This window comes from Parasteatoda tepidariorum, chromosome 10 (assembly GCF_982258835.1).
Source record: "Parasteatoda tepidariorum strain Cologne lab strain chromosome 10, Ptep-v5.0, whole genome shotgun sequence".
In the NCBI taxonomy this organism is placed as follows: domain Eukaryota; kingdom Metazoa; phylum Arthropoda; class Arachnida; order Araneae; family Theridiidae; genus Parasteatoda; species Parasteatoda tepidariorum.
The window spans coordinates 23,506,616-23,527,866 of NC_141764.1; the positions used below are offsets into that span (position 1 = coordinate 23,506,616).

At 29.9% G+C, this 21,251-nt stretch overlaps 1 protein-coding gene across 1 annotated transcript in view; it reads right to left on the bottom strand.

Moving 5' to 3' along the window:
* The window catches only part of LOC107439698 (uncharacterized), a 310,740-nt gene that overhangs the window by 260,182 nt on the left and 29,307 nt on the right, over window positions 1–21,251 (bottom strand). The window contains exons 12-21 of the mRNA XM_087152696.1: window positions 18,612–18,656; window positions 17,473–17,496; window positions 15,095–15,161; window positions 14,902–15,023; window positions 13,610–13,654; window positions 10,107–10,142; window positions 8,795–8,861; window positions 6,527–6,648; window positions 6,215–6,259; window positions 4,604–4,670 (exon numbers count right to left, since the gene is read on the bottom strand). Of these exons, the coding sequence (XP_087008822.1) occupies window positions 4,604–4,670; window positions 6,215–6,259; window positions 6,527–6,648; window positions 8,795–8,861; window positions 10,107–10,142; window positions 13,610–13,654; window positions 14,902–15,023; window positions 15,095–15,161; window positions 17,473–17,496; window positions 18,612–18,656 (640 nt within the window). The remainder of the gene's footprint in view (window positions 1–4,603; window positions 4,671–6,214; window positions 6,260–6,526; window positions 6,649–8,794; window positions 8,862–10,106; window positions 10,143–13,609; window positions 13,655–14,901; window positions 15,024–15,094; window positions 15,162–17,472; window positions 17,497–18,611; window positions 18,657–21,251) is intronic.

Genomic DNA, 21,251 nt, shown 5'->3' on the forward strand with positions numbered 1-21,251 from the left:
TGGTCATAATGTAATGCCTCTTCGGTGTACATCATTGTTTTTTTAATTGAAATTAGAAGCAGTCAAGATGACTTCCTTAGGCAATCTAGTGTTAAACCTACAGTAATACTAAATGACCCACTGTTTACCTTCTTCTGGTTTCTCCCTATTTAACACAAAGGAAGCTTTCAAAGCATCAAATAACGCTAAAAAAAGGCCATTGAAAGCGTGGATGCTAAAATTAAGTCCTGTGTTAGAAAGTTGGTGGAGATCATCATGAAGATAATGAGCAATTCACGCTCGTTAGAGGTTGAGAAGAACAGAGCCGCAGATTAACCAATTAGTTGATTAAAAGCAAAACTTATGCAGGAGTTGCCATAAAGGCAATTAGAGTTGAAAAGGAAGTTCTACCTAAACGAGCTAGCAACTTCTTCTTAGATCCACGCGACGTAGTAGGCTATATTTCGCACGTGATTTTCAACATTTAAATCACCGCATACTGCATTCAAATCACTGCGTGGCAGGGAGAGCCTCCTGAAAGATAAGATTCCCGAAAATTCTCCTGCACGTGGCGATTTGAATGTGAAGAGCTGGTAACCGGACACCAAGAAAAAGTTCCTAGCGCTCAGCCTAAGAATATGAAATCATACTCCTACTAAACCTTAAAGAGGCAAGAGGGTAAAATAACGTCGGATGAGTCGATTAAAGAGGTAAAAATTAGACTCGATTGCTCAAAATAAGTATAAAGCAAGTGAAGAAAATTTTTAATGGAGCCTCCATTTAAGTCGACTCAGAAGGTGAGTTCAATACTCTTGATTGGGTTCTTGAGGAGTTTTAGAATTCATAAATTCGGTGTCCTCCAACACCTCCTAGAAGAGGGAAGGCCTCCGCACGGATCAATTTAGTAGTTCGATCTAACGAAGTTAACCGCAGTAGATGAAAAATAAGAAAGATGTCTTTTTGTTAAGGGTACTAAGCTGCGTAGTGGTTGAAAATACGAAACATGTCATTACGTTTGGACTACTAAAGGATATTTATGGTAACCCGTGCTGAGGCCTGCTCTTATCTAGGTGTTGTGTCATCACCTCGACCTACCTTTAACGTTTATTAAGCGTTGCATAAGAATGTGGCTTAAGTGTCATAAAAATAATACTTATGCTTATTAAAGAACTACTTATTAAATACTTATTAAAGAACATGCAATGGAATTCATTTTCTGAGTCAAAAAGTATCAAACATCATTAATGCTGATCTTTTAAATATTAAAAATATTCCAGTAGTGTGTTATAATATTATGAGAATAATATTATGAGAGGATTCTTTTTTCCTAGTAAAATTCATAGTGATTTTAAATACAGAAAATCATATTCTTTTTAACAAAGAAAATCATTCTTACCAAATAATCACACTCGAGTTAAAACTATACAGATTGCACTGGGGAACAAAGCGTTTTTTCTTTCATTTACACAAATAATGGATATTGCGAATTCGGTTGAGGGGATTTTAAATCTGATGTTAGTTTTGTGCCTAAAGCTAAAGTTCTTTCATAAAGCTACAGTTCTTTTTAAAGCTTCAGTTAAATGAAATTATTTTTATTCTATTTTTTTTTTTTTTTTGGAAATGTACAAATTTCAAAACGTTATATATATTAAGAGGTCACGTGAAATTTGCGACGAACTTCTAGGGGAGTTTGGGCTGATAATCAGGATTAAAATTGCACAGGAACTTATGCTCGGAAATATCGCCGTACGTGGCTAGGGGCGCTTCCCTATTAAGGCATGTTCTGAATCACACAAAGAAACAGTTCATAGTAGGGGAAACCCCCTAGCTGTGTATAAAGACATTTCTGAATGTTAGTGATAAAGGATTTTCTATGTGATTTTAATTCTGATGATGTGGCCGTTAATTCTGATGATGTCGCAACATTTATGCGACTGTCTCTTATATATAGCTTGTGAATTTCTAAAAAAATGAACCATATTGTTCTTTTAAAATACTGGAGCTTAGAAAGAGCACCTGATTGCAGATTTTTCTTATCAACTGTACAAAAGTATCCAAGATCTGTTAAAAAATTGAATTCAACAGGAAAAAAGTTTATTCCGTTGTTCATTATAATTATCTGGTGGTGTTAAAATAAGGGGAGTTCTCTTTTTGGTTGATATTACTCACAGGCACTCTTAAATTATTATATAGGGTGTTCCGTAAAGACCTATCTTAATATGTAATTTTATAATCCCAATAATTAATAATAAGCCATAAGCGTCACAAATTAGTATGTAAACGAGAAAAATAAAAGTGAATCACCAGTAGATTTGGGATTAGGGACTGTAGGGGGATTTAAGACTGATAAAATAAAAATGAAGAAAACAGAGAGAAGTTGGAAACTGTAGTTGGAGAATCGCTCAATTCTCACCAAGAAATCAGAAAGCCTTTGATGTTTTTAACCCCGTCTTCATCACTAATAAATTTCGATGACTTTCTTTATTGTTTTTTCGTTTCTTAAATTCTATTTGTGAACCTAAATGCGACTGTTTTCTAACACTTTTTGTCAATGATTTTTTAAAAAATATATACATAAAGGTGGTCACTATTCCGCTTTAATGAGATTTCTTTATTTAAATAATTTAGTAGGATTAATTATGAGAAAATATTACTTTGTATGTACATTAATAATATCGTCTCTTTGTAAATTTCCCTAATATTAATTTTCGCTCGCGTAAATGATTATTATATTTGTAAAGCTCACCGCATGTTTTCATACGAAAATCGGATTATCGATTCTATAAAATATCGCCATCATTCACAGAAAATGTAATTTATACACAAATTATCTCAATCTTTCAAAGAAGATGCGAGTTTTGATCAGTATGTGCCTGAACTTCTTAATCGAGAAATTGTGTTGTGATGCTTTTCATTTTCAATCATTTTATAAATTATAACACAGGAAATTCTATTAATCTCCTTAACGTTTATGCATGGATATTTTCCTTTTACATTCGATCGTAGTAATAGGAATTATATATCCTTTAAATATATTAAATATATATATCGCTATGAAATAAAAAGTTTTCTGAAACTTTAAGAATTCCCAAATCTAATTTAACTGAGAATTTATAGAAGAACTATCTATTGAAAAGTTAAAGAATGTATTGAATATCGTAAAAAGATATTGCATTATATAAAAATGTATCGAATAATTTGGGAGCACCTATATGCATTATATTTATCTTTATCGTTAATAATACATTTTCAATTTTCGATTCGTATATATTGAAGTATACATCAAAAACCGCCTTTGATATAAGTTATGAATTTAGTTAGTTATTAGCTATCAATAAACTAGTATAAGCTTTACAACTAACTATTATTTATGTATAGTTAATCTATATTTATTAAATTATTAGTTTCAGTATAGATTTTCGAAATTCGGCAATATAAAATTAGATTAAATTTATTAATATATTAGCTTAGTATTTAGTATTTATTTTGAGCGATAAATGTTTTGGAGATTTATTTCTTTATAACTCAAATCAATGTTTCTCAATGTACTTTTTTTGTTTATTTATTTAAATTTAAAAAAAAATCATTACAAGCTGCTTATTTCTAAATAATAACTACTAAAAATTTTAGCAAAGCTGAACAAAAAATATACTAGATAAACTATGTATTCACACCACGCTAAATAGCACTCAGAAATAACGTAATTAGCTTATTGCGAAATTGTTTATTTCGAAAAGTTTCATTTGGATAGAAAATTTTGAAAAATGTGCGAAAATTAATCGCCACTAGTAGAATACGAATTTCGTCTAAGGTCTTAGCTTGAAATCAAGATTTTATGTTCTTTATCCCAATTAATTAAGAAATACAAAATAAGATAAAGATTGTGAGAGAGTACTCTAAATTATGAGATTTAAGTTTCAATTTTTAAGTTTCCCTTTCAATAAATGAGAAGTAGATTTTCAGTGTATGTGATTATTCATATTTCTCTTTTAATCTACCCTTGCCATTTGAAAAATTTCGAGTTTTTTTTCCCACTTAAATTTATTACGTAAGATTCTGTTTAGCGGAAGTTTTCACCAGGTTCGAGAATTGATCTTTAAAAAAGAGTGAATGGATAAGATTCTAATGAAGATTTTTTAAGTTTAAACTGATAATATAAAATAAAATGTATGTTAATAATAAAATGTTCCGTTATAAGGACAATTCACATCATCAAATATTAAAGTCGTTTAGCATAAAGGTTAAGATTATAGGAAGGAAATTAATTGAAGTAGAGTTCGTTTTTCCCGTTTATGTATTTTGCTATTTTTCTATAAAATGTTATTTCTTTATAAAATTAATTCTCTTAAAAGTAATTTCTATAAAATTTAAATTTTCTATAAAATTTAAATTTTCTATAAAATGTTATTTCTCGCTCAAGAAATATTTTGCAATAGCGAAAAGCTAGTAAATTTGTATTCGTTATAAACACATAATTTTTTATATCTTTAATATTATAATTCAGTCAGAGACTTTAAACTGGTGGTAATAGCGGGTGTCTCTAATATTACGAACTCGTTATATCAAGCTTTTAGGTAAATGATTTTAAATTTCGTTCATAACTAATACTCATTACGGTACTCACCATTCTCCATTTGACATACTGCACTGTTTTTTGCCATTTACTGGTCTCCTTAGCGACGGGCAAAGATCTAAAATAAATTATATTAATGAAAAGTACATGTTAGCGTACAGTTCATAAAGGAAGAAAAACATTACATCCTGTATAATGTTTGTCAGCAGTAATTGTTTATTTATATTGGACTTAAGCTGCACAATGAGCTATTGGCGACGGTCTGGGAAACATCCCCGAAGATGCTCGGAAGTTAGGCCATCACGATGTTGACCCTCTGAACAGGGGATCTCTTCGCCGCTTTGGTAGTCCGACGACCTGCCCGCAAAGTCGAGCATTTTACAGTAGAACAGATTAACAAGGACCGATATCACGCTACCTCGGTCCCTACGCAGGCTGATCAAAGTGGTCATACACCCGCATATTGACCGTAACTTGATTTCGGTGTTCTACATGAAACAGTGTCTTAACGATCAATCCACTGCGAGACTTGTATAATTTTTGAAAGGCCAGTTTAATAGGACTTGTATAATGTTTAATATGTAGGTAAGTAGGTATTTTATTTATGTCGCACTAGAGCTGCATAATGTGCTATCGGCGACGGTCTAGGAAACATCCCTGAAAATGATCCGAAGACTTGCCATCGCAATTTTGATCTTCTGCAGAGGGGATGGCTCTACCATTTTGGTAGCCTGACGACCTGCTCGCGAAGTCGAGCAAGAACAGTGGTGGTAGAGCAGTTTACCGAGGACCAATACCGCACGTCCTCGGACCCTACGTAGGCCAATAGAAATAGTCATCGACACGCTTACTGACAGCAAACCAGTGATGCTTGACTTCGGTGTTCTGCTAGGAACTGTGTCTTTATGATCAGTCCACTGTGGGACTTGTGTAATCTTTAGTTAAATCATTTGATTTTAACTTGCCAAAGGATAAAATCTTCATGCTTCAGAATAACAAGAACATTTTTACAATACAAATACATTTTTACAACATTTTTACAGAATAACAATAACATTTTAACAGAATAGCAATAACATTTCTACATTTTTTTAACCTTTAGGCTAATAGATTAGAATTTTGTTAAATAGATGAATGAATTAGAGATTGAATTTAGATTTTCTTATAAATAAAAGATGCTTTTTTCAAAACACAAAGTAGTCTATTACGTTCGTTTTTTTAAGTGAAAAGTGGCGGATAACTCACTTTTCAAATTTGCTGATATCTAGTCGTGAAATTACCGTCATCTAAAGCCTTGAAGTTTCAGAATGTAGAGAAGACATTTTCTCGCAAAAAATATCGCCAAGGTAACCAAAATCACGATGATTTTGCTTTAAATTAGAGCGCCTTTCCCTTATCTGTAAGTTGCAATCGTGTGCCGTTGAAATGCGTGAAGTCGCAAAGCTAAAATATGGATTTTGGGTAAAAAATGCGTGGTAAGCAAAAAAAAAAAATGTATTTTTTCATTCAAGATTATAAAAGAAATTTGTTTTTTCATCAAAATAACACATTTCATGTTGTTAAATGTAGTATGCTTATTAATTTGAGCTAATTTACAAGTTGCAAAATTAGGCTTCAGGCACATTATGGCATTCAATGCGCCGTATATGTTTTAAAAGTTACCTTGCTGTATTTGATATCCATGACCATAGCTGCTTCCCGATATAGCTGTAAACAAAATAATTTTTCATTAAAAGTATGTTTAAAAGTTTAAAATAACAATTAAAAAGGAATTTTGATTAGGTTTGAAATAAACTAGTAGCAAATACTAAAATTGATAAATGAATAGTTCATAACGAAAAAAAGTCTTATAGTTTAAGATATTTAATAATTTGGAAGCTTTAGTTAAATAATTAACTTACCAACATGCATTATATTTAACAATAATAGGCTATGTTAAGAATTATTTTAAGATATTATCGTAAAATTTCAAACCTCTGCAGTTTTCAAAAGTATATGAAGGTGACCATTGACCAATCCTTGTTTCACAAGTTGCAAGAATTTCAGTACTTCCATCCGGAAATTGAAATCCTGTCTCGCAAGAAACTTGACATCTCCTACAAATAGTAAACCTTTTTTTATTTGTTTCATCGCACACAGCTAAAAATAATAAGGAAGATCTGTTACTACATACTTAACTCGGTTCAACTCTGAAAACTATTATCTGTATTTTGAACCATTTATACAGTTCAAACTCAATTAGGAAGTCTCTTTCCAAGCGACGGATATTTTTAAAGCAGTGGAGACGGAACTTTGAATTCTTAAACGTTTTAATTTTAATGAATAAACTGAAGGACGATATTTACTCTATTTGACAATATCTAACGAAACATGTAAAAGGCAAGAATGCAGTAATAAATTGAAAAATAAGGTGTGCAGTTCTTTCGATTCTTTAATTTAAAAGGAAAATTATAAAAATACAAATCTGTAATCAGCAATCTTCGAAAGGTAGTTCAGTATTAGCATGTTTTTAAACATTTGATAAATATCTTTGTCTTTGCGTCGTTGACGTTAAAAGAATTTTGCAGTGTTATCCAAATTGGTTTTTATCAGTTAGAACAATAATAAGAGAAAATTTGTAAATATTTATTACTGATAAATGTAGGGTATGGCACAATTTACCAATATTAAACTTAATTTAAACTTATTAACAGCATAATTTTATTGTTTTATACATTTGAAGAAAATTCCATAAAAACTTGAAAGTTATTGGCGCTATTTTTCTCATTCTAGTAAAGCGGAGTTTTCATTTTATAATTTTTTAAAAATATATTATTGTTTTATATACAAACAAAGTCTAGAAACATTAACAATTATCTTAAAATCCAAGATGGCGAGGGAAGAGTGAGAAAAAATAAACCTCGCTTTTGCCAATATTAAACCATATCATCGTTTAGTTCTCCATATCATATCTAGTTCCAGGACTACGGTAATATTATTAAAATTCGAACTAACTTAACGATCTAATAAATTTAATAATAAGGATTTAATAGTATTAAGTTTTAACACGATCAAAAATTTTAAACACGGCACTTGCATGCTATTTTTAACAGAAAATACAAGAAGATATAAGTTATCACGAAATTATAGTACCGTTAAATACCATTTAAGTCGAGGAGAGGATTTTAATTATAGGTTAACATCAGTAGTAATGGGAAGTAATACCGAGAAAAATTTAAACACGTTTCTGTTCAAAATATACCATACTATCGTGTACACTGTATAAAGTTCCGGATCAAATTACTGTTAACAGTACCTGCACTTAGGGCGTCGGTACTCTTTCTGTAACATCTATTCTCACCGAAACATTTTCCGGGAAATGAAAAAAAACTTGCTTTAACGTAATTTTTACTGTAATAATTACCGTAAAATCACTGAATCACTCTAATTATATTATTATTAGTGAATAAAGTACGATATAATATTTTACCGTAAAAATGGATTTTGCGAACGATGCATCCAAAGTGCCCCAATTTTTTACAGTGTAGTAAATTTTTACCTGATTTTTTTTGTAGTATATATTTTCGTCATAATTTATCGCGTATTTTTGAAGTGAATAAATTTATCACATCTTTTTCGTAAATTTTTGGGTAACTTAAATTTTCATACATTTGATCAGAGGAAAAAAAATTCCATCCGATTTTTTTGCATACTTTTAAATTAGTATGTTTTAATTATGATTTAGAAAATAGCCAAAATTGTAAAAAATCATTAAATGAATAGCACAGCCTCTATTGGTTATTGGTTTATAAGCTAGAAAAAGGCTTATCTTCATATGGAGAAATTGAATGAAAGAAGTGTTATGAGATATTAAATAAAAATGATGTTTGATTATTATATCTATCTTTTCATAAAAATAGATAAGTGAATTTGGTTGTATTTACAGAACAGATTGTTTTCTCAAAATTTTTTTTTTGTCTTATGAAAGTATCAAATTTAAATATAGCGAACGCAAAAGGTTGTGTTATTTTCTTGCAAAAAATATTTTTAGGAGATATTTTTATACCATCCCAATGTTTGACTCAACTTCTTTCATATTGTATTACTTAAAAGAAACGATATATTTAATAATTCAGTAAGTATATCAGTGATTATTTAATACGAGACAGGTGTTTCATGAACCTTATGTTCACCATTTTTGGTCACCTTATGTTCAAAACACCCTATACTGATTCATTGCACTGATATAAGAATTTAACTTACCATATTCCATTGGCCATATTGCATTGCTTTCTGCCATTGGGAGGATGAGTTAATGAAGGGCAAAGATCTAAACCAGAAATTAAATGTTATTACAGCGAGACAGATTAGAATTAAGAAACGCAAAATGGAAATTCCGATGATATTTCATATTTTAAAACCGTCGTTGAATAGCAGACCCATTTTTTTGGGTTTACGACAGCTAATGTTCAACTCCGTATCCTTGCAATTTTGAACCCAATACAGAAAACAAGGGAGCTTCTGGATCAAGTATTGGGAGAAATTTGCCTTTGTGGAGGACTTTTTTGATGAAACTAACCCGCATTTCCGTTACAGGGAGAGGAAGACCATGAGAATCTCCCACGGTTAGCCTAACAGCAAGAGGACTCTAACCCATGATCCGTCTACCACTGAGAATATTTCACATCAGCACTGTGGTTGGTGCAAGCCGGATGCAGAATTCGTATCTACCAGCCATTGCTGGGATTTGAAACCGGTTCACCTCATTGGAGGGCGAACACTCTATCCCCTGAGCAATCAAGAATCAAATTCAGATGATGATGATCATCATAGTTGGCCAGACAGCCCAATGTGAGCCAATGCCTTCCTCTGAAGATTTCCCCATGACGACTTCCGATTTACCTTTGATCTCCAATTCTTTTCATTAATTGCGAGAAAATGAGACTGAGTCATAAAATTTATTAAATATTATTATGATTTACTAATCTACTTATAAATTTCCATAACGTCTGCAAAGTGAGGTACGATGAAAAACCAACGCAATCAAACTGTTTTTAAAAAAATTAAACCATTCTTGAAAAGAGTATAAAAAAGGTTATTTAGAAGAATCTGAAATTTATAACAGTTATAATGAATGAATTTCTGATAACAAATAAAAGAGGCTTATATGTACTCAAGAATTTCAATATAAAAGATAATTCATTAATTAAAAATATTTTACAAAAATTTGAAATATCACTCATCAAACTCACTCAAGTAAACGATTATTGCATTTAATTTTCTTATGAAATGCTTAAAATAATCAAATAATTACTCATCAAACATGGATATTATAATAGTGCACGAGGCTCAAAAATTACGAATAAGTAAATTGAAAAAAAAAGAAGAAAAAAAACACTTGTTGAGGTAGAAGCATTACAAGTTTCAGTAAGAACATACATTTTTAGTAGAATTAGTAAAACTTTTCATATCATAAAATTTATAATTTTGCACATTTCTTATACTAAATGCAGATATTCAATGTCTTCATAAACGGTTCATAAGGTACTATAGTACAATGAAAAAATTAGCTTACCTTGTGAGAAAGCATCATAACCCTGGCCATAGATTCCTATAAAAATTATGTTTTGTCTGTCAAAGAGCAGTACTTTTGCAAGTTATATTTGAATATATTATAATATACTGACATACATTTTAATTACTTTAAATAATTGCTATGAAAGAAATATATTGAAAATGAACATTTAACTTCAAATTTAGTTAAATATCATTTATACACTCTATAACAAAAAAATCGACGCACCAAGAAGCAATCATCCGATTGCTTTGAAATTTCGTATGCATGAATGTTTTGAACAGATATGGCTGGAATGATGCCGACTTGGGACATATAGTCTTTAGCGACGAATCCCGCTTCCAACTGTGTCCTGACGATCATCGAAGACGTGTTTGGAGACGCACAGGACAGAGGGGAGATCCTGCCTTCACTAATGCACGCCACACCGGCCCTCAACAAGGCATTATGGTTTGGAGCGCCATTTCCTTTGACAGCTGGACCCCTTTGGTCGTCATTAGAGGTACACATACTGCACAGCGGTACGTCGACGACATCCTAAGACTGTTTTGCTACCGTTCCTTTTGCAGCGCCCTGGGCTGGTTTTTTAGCAAGACAATGCCAGACCACATACGACACGTGTTGCTATGAACTGTCTACAGGCTTGTCAAACTCTTCCTTGGCCTGCCAGATCACTAGACCTCTCTCCCATCGAGCATGTCTGGGATATGATGGGAAGGCGATTGCATCTGCCACGGGATGTTGATGACCTCGTTCGACAATTGGATCGAATTTGTCAGGAAATACCGATAGAGACCATCCGGAAGCTTTATCGGTCTATGCCACACCGTGTGGCAGCTTTTATCCAGGCTAGAGGCGGGTCAACATCTTATTGAACTTGCAACTCTGCAATAAATTATTCAATTGTTCTGAAATTTTAATCATTTACTATTCTGTACATTATCTTCCTCTCCACCAATTTTCGTTTCAATCGGACAACTCCTTCTTTGTGCATCGATTTTTTTGTTATAGAGTGTAGTTTTTGTAAATAGAATTATAGGAGTTTCAAGGTTAAGCTATTTCCCCATTTCCCCCTCTCCGTAACAATGGTATCCACAAATCTCGTTTTTTCCCTACGCCAGTATTTTATTATCTTAATAATATACAGTTATGAGTTATAGATACTCTTAAAGTTTGAAAAAAAGTAACTTTGCTGTCAGGCACATCGTTACCAAGGCGACGAAGGTGACCTTTAAAACTCCAATTTTAAATTACAATTATTTTAATAAAGCAAACATAAAAAAATAAAGGAAATTGCCTATTAAGTATAGTAAACAACCAATTATTTTTCACGGAATCGAGAACAATAACTGACGATAAGAAAATCATACGGATTCTCAGCTTTAAAGTTAAGCCTAATTTATATGTAGCTTATAAGTATAAGCTTAAGTAAGTTTAAATCTATATAACATTTTAGCCTTTATAAGTGTGTCTCAATTATGTTCTATTTACATATATTTGACTTTATAAAACCATCACATGGAGTTTCCCTTATAAGGTTTCTTTTGTTCATAATTCCTCAGGGAATTGCCCTTCTTCCTAATATTCGTATTTTTTTACTTCGAGGTGAATTGTTAGAACGAAAAAATATTTCGAAATTTAGAGTTTTTTGAAAAGAGATTCATAATAACTTCGCTATTTATTGAGAAAATTCTTTTATTTTGTCACTCTATTCATTGTTTGGTATCTTAATAATATTTTGGGCTAAGAAATTTTGTCGAGAAAATATGAATTGAATATTGAAATAGGATCGTTCTATTTTTCTGCGCGAAAGATAATTTAATTTCTGTTTACATAAGGTCGAACATAATTAAATTTACTTAAAGTGAAAAAATTATATTTCTATTATATTGCTTAGATTTTCGTGAATTTGTATTTCTTACGAAAAGAGTCATTTTCCTAGCCGCTTGTTCACATTTCTTTTGCAATTTGCATGGCTATCATTATTTTTGTTTAAATGACTATGACTAATACTTTTTAATCACTCAATATTTTTTATAATTACAAAATAACAACGTAAGAAAAAAAATTTCATTGGTTGTGAAATTTGAATAGGACTCATGATTGATGCTTCAAAAATATTATGATGTTTCAAAAACATCGTTCTTTGAAAGATTTAAAGCTTCTTTTTATTTGATATACAAGCTTGTTCCTTACAGCGCCATCTGGTGGAAGCATTTTGAAGTAAAAAAACAGGGATTCTGGGAGAAAAATGGATTCCCAATCACATGAATTTGCTGGAAAGGTTTTAATTTTTTTAATTTCATATCCCTTTTATAAATATTCCTGTTTTAACTATATTACCTTTCTAGAATTTTAGGAAATTCAGTCGTACTGTATTTGTTGAGCAGTTTTAAACTTAATGCATGTTACAAACATTTCTTTAGCTTTGTACAAATGCAAGATGGCCGCTCAAATCAGGTTTCAAATTTCCCTGATATTTCAGGTTTTCTAGATAAAATTCTAAAAAGTGCAGGGATGGGTACAAAAAAAATATCAATATTATGAAGTATTTTATTTAAGATGTTATTTATTTAATATACCATCTTGAAAAAAATAATTAGATTAAATTTATTTTTACAACTTAGCAAAATTTTGCATTTTGTTTTTTTAAATTTTAATGTTTTGGTTCATCATTAATTTTTAAAAAAATTAAGATTTATGCGGAGAAAATATGTTTAGCTTATAGAATATGTTTATAAGCTGTTTTTTATTGATGATGATGATGATGATTGTTGGCGTTCTGTTTTGGAGCTTTATGCAGTTTTCAGCTTATAGCTCGTTTATGTCCAGGGTGGCGGAGATAAGTGGATGATTATAGTATGCGTATAGATTTTAGGTAATGCATAAAGTAGTGTAGCTATATGTATATAGTAGTGTATTTTTTTATAGATGAAATGTTTTAGTGTGTTAAATTAAGTCGTTTTTTCACAAAGTGTACCAAATGGTAAATACAGAATGATCCAAAAAACAGTGGAAGAACTGTTTAATATATTTTCGTTAAGAAAAACAAAAGTAACTCCTTTCGATTATACATAAGTAAATTTTTATATTTATTTACTATTCAATATAGAGCCAATAGAACAATTTTATACTGTACTTAATCCAAACAGTGCTCTTTATAAAATTCATTGATAGTATTTTCTTTAAAGTAATATCTAAAGTCAAGTGTTTAAATAATGTAGTATTAGAATTAGCATTATTATTTTAAGCGATATTCATTTCTCAAAAATGAATGTCGCAAATGCAAAATTGTCGAATTTCTTGTAGCATATTATATAGAAAAAAACTAGATAAAATTCTATTCTTTACTTTTCCCTATTTGAAATTTAAATATTGAAGGAATTCCAATATAACCACGTGTTTTCTTAGTTTAGATTAGTTCATTGTTCTGGCTTTTATAACTGAATAGATAAGTATGTTTTCATGCAAAAATCTCAAAATTATTATTTTTAAAATTATACCTGTTTGTAAGTTGTGAGCCTGTCCATATCCTCCGACAGAGATAGCTGAAAAAAGATATTAATTTCGCATAATTATATTATTAATTTTAAGTATATTGTTGAATTTTTTCACTCTAAATACCTTTAAAATATATTTTTAAAGCATATAGTTTTTAATTAAAACAAATTTTAATTTCGTTAAAGTTACAAATGATTTTCTTACAACAATTTAATGCTTATATATTACTCTTGTGTTTTATTTTATTCATTTTATAGCTCATTTGAATAGTCGTTAAATATGTTTGATTTAAATCATTTTTTTTGTCGTATGCCTGTTTAGGCAGTGGGGGTGCGATTGTTCCTATTTTTCAGTGGCGCCATCTATGGCCAGGAATTCGACTTCTGCCACGCCATTCACACAACCACAACCCGTTTATAGGGCGGATCACATTCACACACAAAGGAGAAAGGACATAGAACACACAGAGAGAGAAAGAAACATCCATGCCTTGCCCGGGATTCGAACCCAGGACCTTTTTGATGCAAGGACAGTTCCCTGCCCCCTACACTGGCCGGTCGGCGATTTAAATCATAAAGTATGGAAATAAAAAAAAACGTCTTTCAATTATTTCTCTTATACATGAGTTCATAAAATATATTTAATTATTTCAATGTTTATTTGTTAAATCCCTGTTCATAAAAAATGCTTTATTTATTTTTTTACGTGAGTTCATGAAATATCTCTCAATAATTGTTCCCATATAAGGTAGGAAATGTATGAAAAGTTTAATTGAGTTATATTTCAGCTGAAAATGAATAATTTTTGTCACAAGGTTTAAAATTTAGTGCTTATAAAATAAAACTTTTAATTAATTCTATAAAGGTTCATTAGACCTGTATGATATTAAAATACATTACTAGGTAATCTTCAAAAGTATCTATAGGCCCCCAATCAATTATTTCTCTTATACGGGAGTTCATAAATTACCCGTTAATTATAATTAAAACATTAATTATAATTAATTAAATTATTAAATTAAATTAATTAAAATTATTAATAATAATTTTAATTACTAACATAATTAAAAGTATTAATTATAATTAATTAAACCTGTTAATTATATTTAATTATAATTTACCCATATAAGGTAGGAAATATATAAAATGTTTAATTTAACCATATTAAAGCTGAAAATGAAACATTTTTTTTCAATTGGTTTAAAATTTAATGGTTATAAAATAAAACATGTTCTAATTAATTCCATAAACTTTAATTAGAACTGTATGTCCATAAAATACCTGAATATACTTACATAGGCAATCTTCAAAAGTATCTATAGGCTCCCACTCTCCTACTCCAGTCCGGCATATGACAGTTAATTCCCTGTTCCCGTCAGGGAACTGATAGCCAGTCTCACATGTGATATGGCACCTCCTACATATTAACAAGTTATCTATTTTATTCAATTTTGAAATTTTCTGAAATCGATTAAATTTATACCATACCATTCTCCATTGGACATGCTACATTGTTTCTTTCCATTCATCGGGTGCTGGAGTGACGGGCACAGATCTAAAATGGATCAGATCATACATGAATCAGATAAAATTATGAAAAGTGTGGCAATGTGTATACGTCAAAAACTTATAACTTATGTCGTAATAATAAACTTATTACTTACATCATCAATTTCAGTTGTTAAAACTAAAAGAAAAAAAATAATGGACACCAAGCTCATTTTGAGTGTAAAATATAAGAAACATTTCGTTTGAATGCAAGAGGGAAAATACTAAAATATTTTAATATATTAAAATCATGATCTATAAATTAACTTTAAAAGATATGGAAATTTATTGAATACTAAGCTTACACTCGAAGCACACAATAAAATCTAAAGGAAATAAGTCATGTTTCTAATAGTGTTGTTTCTAATAGTGCATGTTTCTTGCACTGTTGAATTGATTATATGGGTCATTCTCACAAAAACAGTCATTTTCATGTCCCCAGTACATTTTATGCTTGTTTTACAACTTACGAAAATTTTTTTTTCAGGGAAAGTGTCCTTCAGAATGCAGGCTAACAAAAGAATAAAAATAAAATTATCAATTTTATTTATTATTTATTTTTAGGTAATTAAAATATACCAATATGTCACTCCCTCACTTGTCCCCACTGTTGATTTAGAAAAAAGAAAAAATTGTCTCTGAAATTAAAGAAAAAAATTACAAATTCGTGTTTTTTATTTCAGAATATTGAAATATGGAATTCAGAAAATCAATTTTAAATTTAATTTCTGATAAAAATATTAACACAGCACTATTTTAAACTTTGTCCCTAGTATTTCTTAGAATAAAAATATTTTAATAAAAACTTTGGCAGTTAAGAACTGGCATCATGGAACAAAATTGCAGTATGTTTCCATCTTCAACTTAAAGAAGCTTTGCTGTGGAATAAATTCGAATGAATCAAACCAGGTAAAATTTTCTACATTTGTCATTCCCTCATGTCGTTTTTTAGAGTAAAATAAAATACAACTTCATCGAGAAAGTGGATAATTATATGTTGCTTTCTTGTATGAATATAATTGTATGTGATTGAATTCAGAAATTAATTAGGCCTAACTGTTATTTTTAAATTCGATTAAATTTGTCATTCCCTCACTAGTGTATAAAGTGAGGGAATGATGCTGAAGTGAGGGAATGATTCAAGATGAGTATATTAGTAAATTTTTTTTTTGTTCAATCGTGCCAGCCAATTTTATTTCCCAAACCTGTAAAAACTATTAAATATATAAAACTACATTATAATAAATATTAGATATACTTAGTATGTTATCATTTTAAAACTTAAGGTAGCTGTAACTTAGAGAAAAACATGTATTAAAATAAAATGTCATTCCCTCACTTTTTAAATAGTGAAATTAATTAATTAATTTAAATAATAAGTATAATTTATAGGAAATATACTTTCTTCATAATGCCATTACATATTTCTATTAATATAAAAAGTTTCAGAGTTGGGATTTTATGAACTGAAAAATGACAGTTTTCGTGAGAATGACCCATATATGTATATATATATCGGACGATATAAGGAGAATGTCTTAAGTCACTGTTTTCAAGTTTGTATATCAGAAGTCAATTTTGGAAGGGAGGGAAAAAATTAAATTTGTTGCGCTTGTTGGAAATAATTTTGATTTATGACTTTTGATTTTTGATTTATGATTTTTGATTTATGATTTTTGATTTATGATTTTTGATTTATGATTTTTGATTTATGATTTTTGATTTATGATTTTTGATTTATGATTTTTGATTTATGATTTTTGATTTATGATTTTTGATTCATGATTTAAGATTTATGATTCTTGATTTATGATTTTTAATTTATGATTTATGATTTATTATATAAAACATAAAAAAAGCTTTGTTTCAAAAATGGTTAGAAATTTTCTTTAATTCTCGCTCCTGTGATATTGACGGGCTGGAGTGTTCAGTAGTAACGCGCCAATAAGAATAAAACTAATTCATTTCTTTTGCCCGGAAAAATTTTTATTTCTCATTCTCCACACCTGATGGCAGTATCAGAATATTTTTAAGGTAATTGTAGATAATTAGTTCATTTTAAACTAGTTACAGCACTAATCAAATACGTAATACAAATACAAAAGCCAAAAAACAGGCACTTTTATCACCGTTTTCTTGAAATTTAACCGATCGTTAAGGGGTTAAATCACTCTTTCAGTCAAAATATTAATTTTCTATTTTTGGAATACAAGAAACAATTTTGATCTGGTTTACATTAAGCTTTGATTACTGAATTTTTTATTTAATGAAAACGTAGATTTTTAGTGGTTAGTTATAAAATTAAATTTAAAACTTACCTTGACCATATCCACCCAGATTTCCTGTAAAATGAAATTATAGTTAACTAGAGAAAAAAAAAAGTTTAAATCAAGATATAAATATGCAGTTCATCAAAACGCTGTTCTCTAAAAATATAAATTGTTCGTAGAGAAGTATTAATAATGAAGGATTTTCAAGAAAGAAATATATGGCTGCTTGGTCATGATGTTATTCTTTACCAACATAGAAGTGCAAAATATTTGTTGCTAATTTTGGCGGAAAAAATGTTTTTGGAAGGAAGATTCAGATTTCGAATTTAAAATTCACAAGTTTGAAAAAAAGATCCTAATCCTTAAATTATTATTTCGAATTCTTAGCTAACGTGGAATATTTATTTCAATTTCTTTTCTTTTTTATGTGCTCAACAGTGATGGTGACTAATTGACCAGAATGTAATATGTTCATTTTCAAATAAAAAGTTATTTGATTATTCATTTATAGAAGATTTACCTGTGATAGAATTGACACATTTCAAATATTAGTTTATTATTTCAAAACTAATATTTTTCAGAATTAATTGAAATATTTTAAAAAGTTTAAAAGTTAAATTAATTTAATAAGTTACATGAGTTTAATGTGAATTGAATAAGTACAATTCAAAAGAAAACTCTAGGCAGCAAAATATTTACGCTTCATAAAATAAACTGCCAATTATTTTAAATTTATTATACTAAAAATATATAATGTTTAGTTATAAAACGCTTTTGATTCTTCAGGCTTTTTTGTGTAGAGCGTAAAACTATACTTTTTACTTTAAGTAAAAAAAAATTTGTAAGTTGAGTTCTGATATTCGATAAAGTTTAAAATGTAGGTAACAAAATTAAAAAGTTATTTTAAATTAATTTAAAATTTAATCATACAATTCTTAATTGCATTTCTTAAAATCAAATTATTAAAGTTTCTGAAAGTTTTAAATTCCAATTATAAACTTTCAATCGTATCTTTCAAAATTTGAAAAATATATATGTTTTGAAGTTTTTTGCAAGCGATATTCTTATAAAATTTAAATCAACATGCTTGATTAAAAACAAATAAAAAGAAAATCTTTTATAATCCAAATAACTAATATTTAATTAATTTAAAGAGAGTTAATAAAAAAATAATAATGTTTGTTTACCTAGTTGTTGGTAAGAACCATAATCTTCACTTTCTTTTGAAGTGGCTAAAACAATGAATAATTCATTTCAAAACTATTTTTACGAAAAATACAATATGAAAATCTTTGCTAATGAATGTTGACTTAAAATTGTAATTTTTAAATATTTGTAATTTTCAATGTTTTTTTATCCTTAAAAAATGAAAACAGTTAATATCAGTTAAAATTTTTTTGTTCTTATATTCGCATTTCTCTGTAATTCACACTTAATACTATCTCTTACTTTAACGCTACTTAAACTCTTAATGCCTTGATGATAAAAATTTTATTATTATTATCCTATATATTAATTACTGGAAATTACGAACATAAAATTCAGAATTTTTCCAATTAGTTGTGTATTTATTGCTTAAAACACATCAATGGCTGCCTAAAACACATCCTTACATTAATTTAAACAGGTGAATAAAAAAGAACTTTTTCGTTATTGGAACAAAAAATCTGAAAAAACAAGAACAGTTTGCAATTGAATAAAGTTCAATATACTTCTTTTCGGTGTCTTACTTTGCAAAGCGTAACAAAAAATGTGAAAAAACAAAAACAGTTTGCAATTGAATAAAGTTCAATATACTTATTTTCGGTGTTTTACTTAGCAAAACGTAATTGATCCAACTATGTTTTAGAAAATTTTTTTTCTAAGTTTTTGTTGGGTTATATTCATGAGAAACTTTTTAAAATTCTCATTCCTCCGAAATATTTCTCAAAGATAGGTTTTATTTTATGAAGGAATCAATAGAAATTTATTGACTTAACATAGTAAGTAGATTTGCAAAACATATGAAAGTTGAAATTTAAGTTCAGTTTGACATAGTATTTTAATTATTTGTAATTAATGAGCCCTTACTGCTGTCCCTCAAGGAGTCATAACGTTGGATTGCAATTTAGTTTTCTTCATTCTCAAATCTCTCCGTTTTCTTGCAGTCACATTTTAAAAAAGTGCTTTTCCAAATTGAGCAAAAATGTGTCAAAATAGGTCCGAACAAAAGTAGCATAATTTGAAAACCATATATATTCAAAATTCAAACTGCACTTAATCACCGAAGAGCCATTACATTATGACCACCCTCCATCTATAACAATAGGCTCGCCCAGGTTTTCATGGTTTCTCTCCCGGGAACAATGTTTTCATGAATCACATTAGGACCCATAATCCTCATAGAACAATCCCTGACGTCTGTAAGCTACTTGAACATAGTTGCAGACCAGGTTCACCCATTCATGGCAACAGTTTTTCCTGCGGGGGATGGTGTTTACCAACAGGATATTGCACCATGTCATAAGGGTTGAATCGTCGAGGAACATTCCAGTGACTTTCAAGTCATGTCTTGGCCCCCAAATTCACCTGCCTTAATCCAATAGAGCATTTGCAGTTTTACTTGGAAAACCAAATTCATACAGCCACGTTATCCCATCGCAATGTGAGGGAACTGCAGGACCAGTTGGTGAGCGCTTGGTACCGGATACCTCAGACTACGTATCAGCACCTTGTGAAATAAATGCCAAGGCGGGTGCTAGCAGTTTTGAGGACTATAGGGGGTCCAACATGTTATTAGCAGCGTGATCATAATGTAATGGCTCTTCGGTGTACACATTTTTAACAAAAATGCATAGTCTTAAACTTAATAAAGAAACGTGTTGAAGGGACCATCTGAACCTACCACCAGGATTCGAACCAAGACTCTTCGTAGTTGGAGACTCTATTCACCATATTTGTGCACCCAAGTCCCAGTCCAGGGAGAGTTATAAAGCTCTATACAGTGGCCATCACTGCATACATTCCATTAATTTATAAGTGTTCAAAATAAACTGAACTAAGCAAGGCTTGAAATTAAATTTCCAGATCTCATGACAAATCTATTGGAACTATATTTTCGAAATTGAAAACACTTTGAATCATTGAACTTGGAAATAAGTATGCACTAGTGTGTCATTGCAACGTCTACTACACAAAACTGTATAGCTTCCATCTCTAATATTCCAGTCAAGGTAGTACCAATCAATCTAAAGCTAAACTTCAATCCACGACCGGTAATCGAACCCTAGTGTTCCACAATGACAGATCAGTGCCTTAACCACGTCTTGATACGGCATATTTAAAATATCAGACATATATGTTAGTACTGACTACATCAACGAAGTTAGGAAAACAATTATTTTTTTTAAATAAAAAATCCGCCTTTTTAAATATGCAGATAGAAAACGTTCACTAATAGACGGACACTAACATCATTAGATGGTCGACTAAAATTCTGGTCCATTTTCTATTTGCACATACCCCCATTGAAAAGCACAATGCCATGATTAATGAGCCAAATCGTTCGAATCGCCTCCAACTTTACACTGACAGAATTTTCATTCTAAAATTACGGTAAAATAACCTCCAGCAGTCTGTCCATCAAATTAACCGTAAAACTTACAGTAAAGTGCATTCTTTGCGGTTTTAAAACCGTTGACAACAACTATGGTTAAAAAATCTATCAATTCAAAACTTTATGTTTTTTTAAACCATTTACAAATAGCATGGTTCAAAAATCGTAAAAAAAGAAATTTAACTTGACATGGTGATGTCATCTGTGCGTGAATAAGAGTATCGAATTCTAA